Raw genomic sequence first — 15379 nt, 5'->3', positions numbered from 1 at the left:
ACATGAAAAGATGCTCAACATCGTTAATTACTAGAGAAATGCAAATCAAAACTTCAATGAGGTATCACCTTACACCAGTCAGAATGGCCATCATTAAAACCTTTACAAATAACAAATGCTGGAGAGGGTGTGGAGGAAAGGGAACCCTCTTACACCGTTGCTGGGAACGGAAACTGGTGCAGCCACCTTGGAAAACAGTGCAGAGGTTCCTCAAAAAACTAAAAATAGAGTTGTTATATGATCCAGTAATCCCACTCCTGGGCATATATCTGGACAAAACTATAATTCAAAAAGATACATGAACCCTGATGTTCATAGCAGCAATATTTACAACAGCCAAGATACAGAAGCAACCTAAGTGTCCATTGACAGATGAGTGGATAAAGACGGAATACAGCTCAGCCATAAAAAAGAATGAAATAATGCCATTTGCAGCAACATGGACGCACCTAGACATTATCATACTAAGTGAAGTAAGTCAGACAGAGAAAGACAAATACCATATGATATCACTTATATGTGGAATCTAAAATATGACACAAATGAACTTATTTATAAAACAGAAACAGACTCACAGACATAGAGAACAGATTGTGGTAGGGGAGGGATTGATTGGGAGTTTGGGATTAGCAGATGCAAACTATCATATATGGAATGGATAAACAAGTTCCTACTGCTATATTAAATACGCTGTAATAAACCACAATGGAAAAGAATATATATATACGTGAGTGTGTGTGTATACATATATATATGAAACTGAATCACTTTGCTGTACACCAGAAACTAACACAACATTGTAAATCAACTATACTTCAATAAAAATAAAACTTAAAAAAAAACCCGATTAAAAAATAGGCAGAAGACCTGAATAGATATTTTTCCTAAGAGGACATAAATTTGGCCAACAGGCACTGAAAAGATGCTCAACATCATTAATCATCAGAGAAATGCAAGTCAAAACCACAATGAGATATCACCTCATGCCTGTCAAAATGGCTATCATCAGAAAGACCACAAATAATAAATGTTGATGAGGATGTGGAGAAAAGGGAGCCCTTGTACACTGTTGGTAGTAATATAAATTGGTGCAGTCACTGTGGAGAATAGTATGGCAGCTTCAGAAAACTAAAAATAAAGCTACTATATGACCCAGCAATTCCACTCCTGGGTATATATTTGAAAAAATTGAAAACACTACTTTGAAAGGATACATGCACCCCAATGTTCATAGCAGCATTATTTACAGTTGCCAGGATATGGAAGCAACCTAAGTGTCCATCAGCAGATAAATGGATAAAGAATATGTGGTTATAGGGACTTCCCTGGTGGTGCAGTGGTTAAGAATCTGCCTGCCAATGCAGGGGACAAGGGTTCAAGCCCTGGTCAGGGAAGATCCCACATGCTGCAGAGCACCTAAGCTCGTGTGCCACAGCTACTGAGCCTGTGCTCTAGAGCCCACGAGCCACAACTACTGAGCCTGTGTGCCACAACTACTGAAACCCACGCGCCTAGAGCCCATGCCCCACAACAAGAGAAGCCACCCGCAATGAGACACCCACACACTACAATGAAGAGTAGCCCCTGCTCGCCGCAACTAGAGAAAGCCCGCATGCAGCAACGAAGGCCCAATGCAGCCAAAAATAAATAAATAAATAAATTTATTTTTTAAAAAAAGAATATGTGGTGTATATATATAATGGTGGTATATATATTCAGCCCTACAAAGAATAAAATTTTGCCATTTGCAGCAACATGGATGGACTTGGAGGTACTATGCTAAGTGAAATAAGTCAGACAGATAAAGACAAATACTGCATGATATCACTTATATATGGAACCTAAAAAAATAAAACAAACTAGTAAATAAAACAAAAAAGAAATAGACCCACAGATATAGAGAACAAACTAGTGGTTACCAATTGGGAGAGGGAAGCATGGAGGGTCAGGACAGGGGTAGGGGATTAAGAGGTACAAACAACTATGTATAAAATAAGCTACAAGGATATTTTGTACAGCACAGAAAATATATCCAATATTTTATAAGTATAAATGGAGTATAACCTTTAAAAATTATGAATCACTATGCTGTATAACTTGAAATATACAATATTGTACACCATCTGTACCTCAATAAAAATGTTTTTTAAATAAAGTTAATGATGAAAAAAATAAAGATAACTGTCACCTTGCCTACCTCTTATAGCTGTGACTATAAAAAATAATACCTACATACTCAAATTGTGACCACAGGTAAAAGTCATATCTTAAAAGTGCTTGACCTGTATCTAATGACTTCAATAAGTCATGCATTCAATCATATTTGTTGAAAACCTGTGCCAGCACACATACAACAGATCAACTAAGATGACATATAGCAGGTACCCAAATGTCATTGATTCAGAGGGCATTTCAGCCATTTTAATGAATTGTTCCGGAGCTGTGGCCAGTCTGTTAATTATAACACCTCTTTTCTCTTTATATCACCTCTTATTTCCCACCTTGAGTTTGTTTTATTAAACTTGACTATCTCTATCAGAACATAAAGAAAAAAGCAATCAAAGAGATGAAGCTCAGCCAGTAGGTTGGCTAAAATTAAGCAGAGGAGAAAGGGAAGAAGAAACCATTGGTAGGACGCGCAGGCTCAGCGGCCATGGCTCATGGCTCACGGGCCCAGCCGCTCCGCGGCACGTGGGATCTTCCCAGACCGGGGCACGAACCCGGTCCCTTGCATTGGCAGGCAGACTCTCAACCACTGCGCCACCTGGGAAGCCCAGGCCTCTTTAATTTTAATGATTGACATCAGGTCTAGCACTAATTAGTAGAGACAAATGAATCATCTGCTTAAGTACCTACATACACAAAAATACACACTCCACACAAAAACGCAACAGGATACATTTTTTAAATGGCAGCTTCTATTTACATCTTTCAATAAAATAAAGTTAAGGCAACTAAACAAATGTATTCCTCCAATTTCATTACTGCCTTTTTGAATTCTAGGAAAGGACAAAGAAGCACTCCATCCTAAAAAGCATCTATTTTCAGAAATGAATTTATAAAACATTTCAGATTAGTAATTCTAAAGGTTTGTCTTAATTTTTTTGTCTTAATTTTTTTAAGTTTTATTGATGTGTCATAATACACTATCAGATCAAATAAGATTTTTAAGGTTTTGTTTGACAGCCAAGAAGGAGTATTTATAACTGCATATTATTCTTCAAGCAACTTTAATACACCATATGTAAACCTTTATTTACTCTTCTAATACTCAAGTTACATGAATAAATAATCAGCATTAAGATCTTGGGTAATTTCCCCAGGGAGCCATTGTGGAAGCAGAAACCAACTTCATCTTCTTTGATGTCTATTAAAAGTCGTAAATGGAAATCCTAGGTCACTCTTTGACAAATTCTATTTCTCCTATTGGCTTTCAACACAGTTAAACAACCTAAACTTGAGCCAAATGTGAGAGGCCATAGAAATCACCTCTGATGCTTTCTCAGATTCCAAATGAAAATTGGCTTTATATTTAACTTCTCACATGAATTTTCTATTGAAAAATTTACCTCCAACATCTGAACCAGCAAGAAAATGTAGGCTTTACCAATTAGTTCAGTGTCCATGTTGTATTCACCTTTGTGCCCCGCCATGTCCAGAGCAGTGCCTAGCACACAGCAGGAGCTTGGCAAACATTAGCTGACCTAAGTGAAGAACTGAAATGTGTTCAAGGACTAACCTTCAAAAGCATTTCTTCATGTTGGGGATTATCAGAGTCATAGGGTTCTCTGCGCAGTTTTTCCACATCCGCAATAAGGTTTCTGTACCCAACAATTTGCAGAAGGCAAGCTTGAAGAGAGATTCCCAGCCTAACATGTTAAAAAATAGAAGAAACACACATGAGGGAAAAAAAAACACATTCTCTGGCATTTGTTCACTTGATGTATGTACAATAGGACTTTTCATATTTATATAATATTTGGAAATTGTTCAAATAGGATTTTTCTAATAGAAGCACAATTTTTAACTGAAGCTCCACATGGACAGCTGTGGAACTTGGCTAAAATGTACCTCTCATTCCAGCCTTTTCTTAAGCCAAATTGCAATAATATGGCTTAAAAACAAGGGAGCTCTTTATGCAAGTGACTTGAAAGATGTAGAAAATATAGGTGATCATGGTTTCTTAGGGATCATTTAGCTCCCCTAGGTAGATATATCAGAAACACTTCAGAAGGGTGTGTGTGGGGAGGTGTCAGTGAGAGAGAGATAAATAGCCCTCAGGGGCTTAGGGGTAAGAAAAATTTTGAAACAAATAAAAACCACAACAATAAAAATACCTCTGCTTGCACCCCTGACAGATAAGGCAAGGCCAAGAGAAAGAACTCAGTACTTTACAAAATTTCCCATTCCATTCTGACTGCTCTACTTGTCTGAATGCCTATTCTTATGCTGAAACAAAATCTGCTTTCTTTATTACCAAGAGGTTCAAACACTGTTCTCAGAGCAAATTCATTTCCACTTTTCCCTACCATGCCTATTCATTTTAAGACAGGAAGAATTCTTTCTTCTAGTCTCATCTCCAGGGTTAAAAACAAACAAACAACAAACAAAAAAACTCCCCTCTTCCTTCAATTCCTTCTCATGGGGCATGGTTTTCAGATGTTTTACTATCTTGCTCAGTCTTCTTGAATGCACAGTTTGTATGATTAACAGTCCCCTTAAAACGTATCACTGGAACAAAAAAGAATCTGGCAAGCGTGACATAGAGAGGATCATTACTTCCTGTGATCTGAATGCTGTTTTTCTCTCCTACAACACAGAAAGTAAAATAGGGTCTCTTTAAGCAGTCACATAACATTACAAGTTTATTAAACAGGTGGCTAAATAATCACCAAGATCCTTTTTTCCTATAAACTACTGTTACATAAATTATCTTCCTGTACTCATTTGATGGCATTTTTTAATCTAAAGGTAGTATTTCATGTTTATTTTTTCCTGCTAATTTTATAGTTATTCACTTTTGTGATTCAACAATAGCAATTGCATATGATTCAGCCTAAGAGTTACTGTTCGATATACTCCAACTTCTAATTCACTCACTAAATTTAAGCATTTTTTGTTGGAGTTGGGGGGTCACTGTAATCACAATGACAGTGTCATAATCATCTTTTTTGCGGGGGATGAGATGTATAGAGGTTAAGTCTAAAGTTGGGGGCAATAGAAAAATTTAAGTTTTAGGATTGTATGCTTACTCCCAACATAGAAGGCAGTGTCAGATAACCCAGAATACTAAACTTAAATAAAATTGAATGTTCAATTAAAAAAAAATAAATCAGATATTTAGGAAAAGGGCACAGTGGTCACCCATAAAATCAACACAGGACTGAGAAGAGAGTTAATTTTGAGGGAAAGAAGGGAGTGGTAGAAATAAAAAAGAAGAAAACAAGGGACCCAATTCAATTTTACTGTAGTAATTCTTATCACCACTGTAAGTGGCACCTGAAAAAAATGTGTAAAACAAAGTAAGGTTAATAGTAGTAACGGCTCGATAAATTATTTCCCCTAGCCCTCTCTATTTCTTGATTTTTTTCCAGAAAATTATTCAATTAAAAAAAATCACATTATGTCAATGTCAACCTGGAAAAAACCCCACTAAAATCCATATTGAGCTTTAAAAAACACAATCTACTACCTATAAGGGTTTTTTCTCCCTAAAGGAAATCAAAAGAATAGATGGTAAGGAAACACCTTTGAATGAAATATATAACTTTCATAAAAGAGACAGAAAAGATTTGCTATTAAATCTAACCCAATCTCTAAATATGATTATAGGTCTAATATATCTCTCATGCCTAATTGTAATCATAAATTTTTGGTTCAACTTAATTTAAAATGAATTTCATTCTTACCAGCTTCCCAGAGAAATAAAATATGTCAGAAGGTTTCAAAAAGACATTTACTGTATAATTAAATCACATTTAATGGCTGAATAAGGAAAAGGCAGCTAATTAGCTGAAGCTTCTATAGAAGAATACTATGGAGACTACGTGGAAATGGAGTTTTGTGATGAGCCTCAATCAGCTAGTACTAGAATCCCTTCAAGATACAGACCTATGCAAAGTGCACTCTGAAATTCCCTTTGACTACAGCTCCTCATCTTTGGCAAGTAAAAGCTTTCTTTAGTGATAACATCTGAAGTTCTTAAGTATGCACATCTAAAAGACAGTTTGTTACTTACCTAAACTTTATCTGAATATATCTGCATACAGAATTTATTCTACCCAATATCCTAAGCCTAAAAATTTACAGAAAAATTCCTGTACACAATGGAAAATATAAAGCTAATTTTAAATGTCATGTACATTGCCAAATGCATTTTAATACTTCCAAGATGAGATGACTAAATTACAAAGTTCTAAAGTCTTCATATAAAAACTGTCTATCTCTCTCTCCCACACATGCCTGTCTTCTTCACAAGCAGGTAGAAACTGTCTCCAAGATTATCAGCCTGTCATGAACTGAAGAAATATTCTTTATGGAGCAGAATCAGCTCAGGCACATTTACAATCTGAACATTTACTGTTAATGTAAAACACAGGCATCATATGGAGCGACTGTTGATGAATGGGCTCCCTTTATTTCACCTTCTGATATCAGGGGCATGCACCAGATTTCTTACATTCATTGCGCTTCAGAAGCATAAGCATAAATCACAACAGAAGTACAAAGCTGCTGCTATTTACAAATAATAAAAAGGCATCTTTTTTCTTTATTTTTCATCTGAAAGTCACAACATGCAGATGATTATTTGGGGCAGGAAAGAGAGAGAGGGAGAAAGAGCGTGTGAGAACATAGTTAGAGTATTTAGAACTACTAAATATGTGGCATGTGACTTCTGTTTTATATTTACAACATAATAAACATATTCTTACTGTGGATTTATGTCAGGGTTAATTTTTTTCAGTTCCATAATGTCTTCTATAGTTTTTTCAATAGCATCAGGATGAACACTCACTGAAGTCTGCAGTAGCTGGAAAACATGTTTCAATCAGTTGCTTTGTCATGAACACTGGTGTCTTAAGTGGGGTCTATTTAAATAGGGGCCTCAAATGTTTGTTTAAAGCTTCTATATGAAGATAAGAAACTAAACTAAAGGCAAAAAATTCATGTAGTATTTGAATTCTAGTAAATTTGATATTTTCACAGTGGGGGTAGTACAATTTTCCTGATTGAGGTAATTAACATAACAAAACAAAAATACATAAGTTTTTTTTACCATCTTCATCTGTTTTAAGCTACTTACATAGAAATATTATATTTTCCTTTTCTCACTCAACACACATGGCTTCCATTGTTAATGGGCATTATGTCTATGACTGTGTGAAGTACATGGGGGATATAGTCCTAAGGATGCCAAAATTAAATTAAATATTCAAGAATCTTGAGAAGCAGATTTTTCTTTCTTATGTGGATGCTTAACTATGTGCTATAAATGCTAGCATAGTGGCTTCTTTGATTTTCTTGGAAAATCTTGAGTATAAAGTTAAATGATTTGGATATTGATGAAATACCAGAGAGTTACCACTGCTCTTATTTTCAAGGAATATTTATTTTATGATTTGGAAAGAGGTATAAAAAAGGATTAATTCAACAATGAAGTAATATGTGTGTCATAAATCTGCCTAGAAATTCTTGAGTGGCTGCTCTCATGTAAAAAGTACAGTGGTTTGTGATGGGAAAACAATTCATTCTTCTCAGTTTGCATTAGTATTCATAGCCAAAAGTATCTTTTTGTTTCTTAAAATTTTTACTTTTTGATGATGGAGGTAAGTCTTCAATTGAAAAGTTGCTGAAAAATATAGGAACAATTTTACTTACCTTACTTTTTGAATCCCTCAGTGATGTTTCTGGAAAAGAGATGATTTAAAAAGCCATTCAAAAATTATCTTTTACAAGTGGTTTACAGTTACTATACTGAAAAATAACAGTGTATCCTCAATCCCAGAAAGCCTACATTTTGCTTACTGCTTTGTTTCATGCTTACCGATTTTCATAGTTCTAGAAGCTCCAGGCTTGGTATTGTAACAGATCCGTTGCAGTTCACATCTTCCAGTCAGCTTTCTCATTACAAATTTCAGGCAACGCCACAAAAATTTACAGTAAAAATACAGGCACACCTGGATCAGCATTCTGTCAAAAACAAAAGATAGCACTCTTCCAATAGAACTCTGTAAGAGAATAGAAAGCAGCCACCACCAGCAAGCAAACAAGCCCAGAAGAAAATCAATCATTAGACTTCTGGGTTTACAAGCATATTTCATTATTCTAACCCCATGTTATTTTATTTGAGGTAGCTACAAAACCCATCATTGGGAGGGAAGCCCAAGGTCTGTAAGTACACACTTACTATGACTGCAAGCTCCAGAATTCCCTATTCTAGTAAATTTGACACACCAACAAACTAAGAGTGAAGCACAGGGATCCATTCTTTTCCTACCTTTGCCTAAAAATATTTTCAAAGCAAATCAGTACCTCGAAAACAGAACACTTGTGTTTTAGAAGCTGTCCCCCATAGACACAGGGAAAGGGTATGCTGTGGCATCTCTCATCTTCTGCCCCCACGAATAGCCTCTCAGCCAGCCCCAATTCACTTCCAGCTTCTCCTTAGTGTCTTATTTTTGGCTTCTGTGTTATTTCTTCCCCTGCTCCCATTTTTTTCCCCCTTCCCTCTGCTTTCCTTTTGGTAGTGTTGTCCTCTTTGAGGACTTTGTTGTGTGGCCACCATCTTCTCTGCTGACCAATCCCAGTACTTCTTGGATATGCCAGAATGCCTCCACAACAGTTCACTGAACAAGCATGTTGACCTTCGGTTCTTCAACATTCTCTGATATAAACCTTCCAAAAACTCCGCCTCTTGACAAGTTTGTTCTTGACTCCTGCTAAACAAAGTTTTCTTCATTGCACACCCTATCTCACTCCAATAATACCTTAACAAACTATAAAGTATATGGCCACCAATCATGCACTTATTCACAATGCCTCTGGCACATGTGAATTTGTGTTTTATGCCAACTTTTAGTTTTTAATATGTGAGTGTCTACTACTTCATGGGACTGCTCAGCATCTCAAAATGACTCAAGCTGTAGAAGTAAAGAGGACTTATCATCCAGGAACTTATATTCAACCCTTCTTCTCTGAATACTAGAGTTTTCCTAGAAGGCAGAATTATTTTCCTAGAAGGCAGAATTATTTATATTACTTCCTATTGGTGTGATTTCTAAAAGATATTTCTTTTTCTCATATGTTCACTAATTCCCCCCAGCTCTAACATAAGGTGATCCAGGGTCATTAAGATGAATTTGTGTAGTTAATTAATATCCTCAATGATGTGATTAATCCCTGAATTTGAACCAAAACCTTGATTGTGTTCCTTTGTAAAATTGCTCTGGCTCCAATATCTTGAACAGCCTGAGTTAAAAACAACAATTCCAACTGACTTATACAAAATCATGGTCTATATCATATAAATGCACTGGGACAGAGACCTTCAAGATGGCACAGGAGTAAGACATGGAGATCACCTTCTTCCCCACAAATACATCAGGAAAACATCTACATGTGGAACAACTCCTACAGAACACCTACTGAATGCTGGCAGAAGACCTCAAACTTCCCAAAAGGTAAGAAACTCCCAACTTACCTGGGTAGGGCAAAAGAAAAAAGGAAAAACAGAGACAAAGAATAGGGACAGGACCTGCACCTCTGGGAGGGAGCTGTGAAGGAGGAAAAGATTCCACACATTAGGAAGACCCTTCACTGGCAGAGGTGTGGAGGGGGGGAAGCCTCGGAGCCATGGAGGAGAGTGCAGCATCAGGGGTGCAGAGGGCAAAGCGGAGAGATTCCCGCACAGAGGATCAGTGCTGATCAGCACTCACCAGCCTGAGAGGCTTGTCTGCTCAACTGCCAGGGCGGGTGGGGGCTGGGAGCTGAGGCTCCAGCTTCGGAGGTCAGATCCCAGGGAGAGGACTGGGATTGGCTGCGTGAACACAGCCTAAAGAGGGCTAGTGCAACACAGCTAGCTGGGAGGGAGTCTAGGAAAAAGTCTGGAACTGCCTAAGAGGCAAGAGACCATTGTTTCGGGTTGCATGAGGACAGGAGATTCAGAGCACTGCCTAAACAAGCTCCAGAAATGGGCGTGAGCCATGGCTATCAGTGAGGACACAAGAGATGGGCATGAAACACTAAGGCTGATGCTGCAGTCACCAAGAAGCCTGTGTGCAAGCACAGGTCACTATCCACACCTCCCCTCCTGAGAGCCGGTGCAGCTCGCCACTGCCAGAGCCCTGTGATCCAGGAACAACTTCCCTGGGAGAACAGACGGCACACCTCAGGCTGGTGCAACGTCACGCCGGCCACTGCCGCCACAGGCTCACCCCACATTGTGTACCCTTCCCTCCCCCCGGCCTGAGGGAGCCAGAGCCCCCGAATCAGCAGCTCCTTTAACTCCTTCCTGTGTGAGCGAAAAACAGAAGCCCTCCGGCGACCTACACACAGAGGCGGGGCCAAATCCAAAGCTGAACCCCAGGAGCTGTGTGAACAAAGAAGAGAAAAGGAAATCTCTCCCAGCAGCCTCAGGAGCAGCAGATTAAATCTCCACAATCAACTTGATGTACCCTGCATCTCTGGAATACCTGAGTAGACAATGAATCATCCCAAAATTGAGGTGGTGGACTTTGGAAGCCACTGTAGACTTGGAGTTTGCTTTCTGCATCTAATTTGTTTCTGGTTTTATGTTTATCTTAGTTTAGTATTTAGAGTTTATTAACATTGGTAGATCTGTTTATTGATTTGGTTGCTCTCTTCCCTTTTTCTTTTTAATATATATATATACTTTTTTTCCTTTTTCTCTTTTTGTGTGTATGTGTATGCTTCTTTGTGTGATCTTGTCTGCATAGCTTTGCTTTTACCATTTGTTCTAGGGTTCTGTCTGGGTTTTTTTTGTTTGTTTAAATTTTTTTTTTTAGTATACTTTTTAGTGCTTGTTATCATTGGTGGATTTGTTTATTGGTTTGGTTGCTCTCTTCTTTCTTTCTTTCTTTTATTACTTTTTAATTTTTAGTATTTTTTATTTTAATAACTTTATTTTATTTTTTTCTTTCTTTCTTTTTTTTCTCCCTTTTCTTTTGAGCCACATGGCTGACAGGTTCTAGGTGCTCCAGCCAGGTGTCAGGCCTGTGCCTCTGAGGTGGGAATCCCAAGTTCAGGACACTGGTCCACCAGAGACCTCCCAGCTCCATGTAATATCAAATGGTGAAAGCTCTCCCAGAGATCTCCATCTCAATGCTAAGACCCAGCTCCACTCAACTACCAGCAAGCTACAGTACTGGACACCTATGCCAAACAACGAGCAGGACAGGAACACACCCCCACCCATTAGCAGAGAGGCTGCCTAAAAACATAATAAGGTCACAGACACCCCTAAACACACCACCAGATTCAGTCTTGCCCAACAGAAAGACAAGATCCAGCCTCATCCACCAGAACACAAGCACCAGTCCCCTCCACCAGGAAGCCTACACAAGCCACTGAACCAACCTTAGCCACTGGGGGCAGACACCAGAATCAATGGGAACTACGAACCTGCAGCCTGTGAAAAGGAGACCCCAAACACAGTAAGTTAAGCAAAATGAGAAGACAGAGAAACACACAGCAGATGAAGGAAAAAGGTAAAAACCCACCAGACCAAAAGAATGAAGAAGAAATAGGCAGTCTACCTGAAAAAGATTTCAGCGTAATGATAGTAAAGATGATCCAAAATCTTGGAAATAGGATGGAGAAAATACAAGAAATGTTTAACAAAGACCTAGAAGAACTAAAGAGCAAACAAACAATGATGAACAACACAATAAATGGAACTAAAAATTCTCTAGAAGGAATCAATAGCAGAATAACTGAGGAGGAAGAACAGGTAAGTGACCTGGAAGATAAAATAGTGGAAATAACTATTGCAGAGCAGAATGAAGAAAAAAGAATGAAAAGAATTGAGGACAGTCTCAGAGACCTCTGGGACAACATTAAACGAACCAACATTAGAATTATAGGGGTCCCAGAAGAAGAAGAGAAAAAGAAGGGGACTGAGAAAATATTTGAAGAGATTATGGTTGAAAACTTTCCTAATATGGGGAAGGAAATAGTCAGTCAAGTCCAGGAAGAACGGAGAGTCCCATACAGGATAAATCCAAGGAGAAACATGCTAAGACAGATAATAATCAAACTATCAAAAGTTAAATACAAAGAAAAAAATATTAAAAGCAGCAAGGGAAAAACAACAAATAAATGGATTAAAGACCTAAATGTAAGACCAGACACTGTAAAACTCTTAGAGGAAAACATAGGCAGAACACTCTATGACATAAATCACAGCAAGATCCTTTTTGACCTACCTCCTACAGAAAAGGAAATAAAAACAAATGGGACCTAATGAAACTTAAAAGCTTCTGCACAACAAAGGAAAACATAAACAATAAGACAAGACAACCCTCAGAATGGGAGAAAATATCTGCAAATGAAGCAACTGACAAAGGATTGAAACTCCAAAATTTACAAGCAGCTCATGCAGCTCAATATCAAAGAAACAAACAACCCAATCCAAAAAGGGGCAGAAGACCTAAAGACACATTTCTCCAAAGAAGATATACAGATTACCAACAAACACATGAAAGGATGCTCAACATCACTGATCATTAGAGAAATGCAAATCAAAACTACAATGAGGTATCACCTCACACCAGTCAGAATGGCCATCATCAAAAAATCTACAAACAATAAATGCTAGAGAGGGTGTGGAGAAAATTTACATTGTACTGTTTGTGGGAATATAAATTGATACAGCCACTATGGAGAACACTATGAAGGTTCCTTAAAAAACTAAAAAGAAATACCATATGACCCAGCAATCCCACTACTGGGCATATACCCTGAGAAAACCATAATTCAAAGAGTCATGTACCACAGTGTTCACTGCAGCTCTATTTACAATAGCCAGGACATGGAAGCAACCTAAGTGTCCATGTGGCACATATATACAATGGAATATTACTCATCCATAAAAAGAAACAAAACTGAGTTACGTGTAGGGAGGTGGATGGATGTAGAGTCTGTCATGCAGAGTGAAGTAAGTCAGAAAGAGAAAAACAAACATTGTATGCTAACACATATATATGGAATCTAAAAAAAGTGGTTCTGAAGAACCTAGGGGCAGGACAGGAATAAAGATGCAGATGTAGAGAATGGACCTGGGGACATGGGAGGGGGGAGGGTAACCTGGGATGAAGTGAGAGAGTGGCATGGACTTATATACACTACCAAATGTAAAACAGATAGCTAGTGGGAAGCAGCCACATAGCACAGGGAGATCAGCTTGGTGTTTTGTGTCCACCTAGAGGGGTGGGATAGGGAGGGTGGGAGGGAGATACAAGAGGGAGGAGATATGGGGATATATGTATATGTATAGCTGATTCAGTTTGTTGTAAAGCAGCAACTAACACACTACTGTAAAGCAATTATACTCCAGTAAACATGTTAAAAAAATTTTTTTAAATGCACAGGGAATGGAGGAAACATATAAGTAACTAAATTTCTACACTAAAATGTGGTAGAATCCTTTGTAGGCATTAGAATTGTATTCTGGAGTAACTAATAACATAAAATGTCCATAATATGCTTATCAAATAGAAAAATGTTTGGAAAGAACATGTGTGGAATAATATATTTTTTCTTTAGCAAATAAAACAAAATATTTAATGATGATATATAAACAAGGAGAAAGAGACTGGCAGGATATACAACAAAAATATTAACAGTGGTTTTTCTGGGTAATGAAATTATGAGTAATTTTTATTTTCTTTTCTGATTAAGTATATTTTCTTTTTTAATATGTATATATTATTTTATTTAAGAAGAAAGTTATAACTACAATTAAAATGATCACCAAAAATCATTACAAAAGTACATATGAAGTTTCTATGGGAAGTCATATTCTGCTGAAAGACAAAAAATGGATTTACTATGTTGTGAAGTCTGAAATTCAACTGTTTTAGTCAAATACGTTCTAAGATCTGTTAGGATTTAGATTATCAGCTTCCAAAAAAAAGTAACCCTGAAAATAATTAATGGAACATTTTAATTAGATGAGTGAGAAATTTTACAAAACCACAACATGGTCTCTTCGAAAAAGTTTTCCATTCTTCCAACTATTGGATAGCTATGACAGAAGAAAAGATTGAGCAATATCCTTGTTAACTTGTTATCAGCCAAATGGTAATGATATTAATAACTGGTTGGCATTAATCCTATTACAAGTCAGGGATAAATCTTTCCATGATATCTGCCCTTATGATACCCATGTGCAAATTCCAGTAAAGTTTGCCCAGTATGTGGGCCAGCTTCTCAAATGAAGCCTATTTTAAGTCTATGCATTAGGACTCCATAATAATCAGGTTCTTGTAGTACTAAATCGTCCTAGAGAAAAAGGTTCTAATTACAGTTTAAGGAGTATTTTTGTATTCAACCTACTTAGGATACAAGCCAATTAAATTAAACTACAGAAAGTTTCCCCTATGCAACTTCTTCATCAGATCTATACAAAGATGTGGCTTGACACCTAGAGGTGTCATCCTAGGTGGCAGGAAGCATCCAGATGAGAGTGACTTATAGCCCATCTAAAATTTCTCCCACTGGCCTCCTTGCATATAAGAAGAAAATGCCTGGGGAATTGTTTTGCATCAAGACAGTGTTATATAAAAGGAGAGAAAAGACATCATGTTCTATGCTTTTCTTTTTTCTTTTTTTCAATTCCCCTGAGGGTATTCACACTGCCAAAGACAGGGAAACCCAGTGGAAATCCACAGTGAGGGGTTAGAGATGGTGCATCATTTCTTAGGGCTCAATGCTCTGTGAGGTGTATCACAACCCTCTCACATAATCACAGAAACAATAACACAAATCATGAAAGAGAAATGCTCATTTCATTTGTGAAATGACATTTATACACTGCTTCCTTACCCTTTCATAATTTCTGGGCGAGTGTCCTGATAATGTTATTTATTATCCAGGATATATTTTGATTTTTTCCTTGTTTTTGTAATGGGCCAACATGCCCACAAATATTTCATTAAAAACCAGCTTGTTATGCTAGGCACTGTACTTTCTTTCTATGCTATGTATTATATTTTTTCAAGCCAGATCATCAGATCAAACAATGCCTTGACAGACACAGTTTATTTTGCACTTAGATCGATCGTAAATGTAAGGCATGGTCAGAGATGGAAATACCAGCGCTACCCCTTACTTTGGAAGCCCGATTTTATTTTATTTTTTT

The 15379-nt window shown here is 37.5% G+C and overlaps 1 protein-coding gene across 1 annotated transcript in view; it reads right to left on the bottom strand.

The window, feature by feature from the left end:
• Window positions 1–8979, bottom strand: part of ELMOD1 (ELMO domain containing 1) — a 45610-nt gene extending 36631 nt beyond the window's left edge. The window contains exons 1-4 of the mRNA XM_089915490.1: window positions 8045–8979; window positions 7879–7907; window positions 6933–7030; window positions 3740–3869 (exon numbers count right to left, since the gene is read on the bottom strand). Coding sequence (XP_089771616.1) covers window positions 3740–3869; window positions 6933–7030; window positions 7879–7907; window positions 8045–8321 — 534 coding nt within the window. The 5' untranslated portion in view covers window positions 8322–8979. The remainder of the gene's footprint in view (window positions 1–3739; window positions 3870–6932; window positions 7031–7878; window positions 7908–8044) is intronic.
• Window positions 8980–15379: the final 6400 nt, after the last annotated feature.

Source organism: Delphinapterus leucas, chromosome 7, assembly GCF_059928025.1.
Source record: "Delphinapterus leucas isolate spDelLeu-1000000601 "Yukka" chromosome 7, BTC_Dleu_Yukka2, whole genome shotgun sequence".
NCBI lineage: Eukaryota > Metazoa > Chordata > Mammalia > Artiodactyla > Monodontidae > Delphinapterus > Delphinapterus leucas.
The sequence above is the reverse complement of the archived record's forward strand: the minus strand, read 5'-3'. Positions and strand labels throughout refer to the sequence as shown.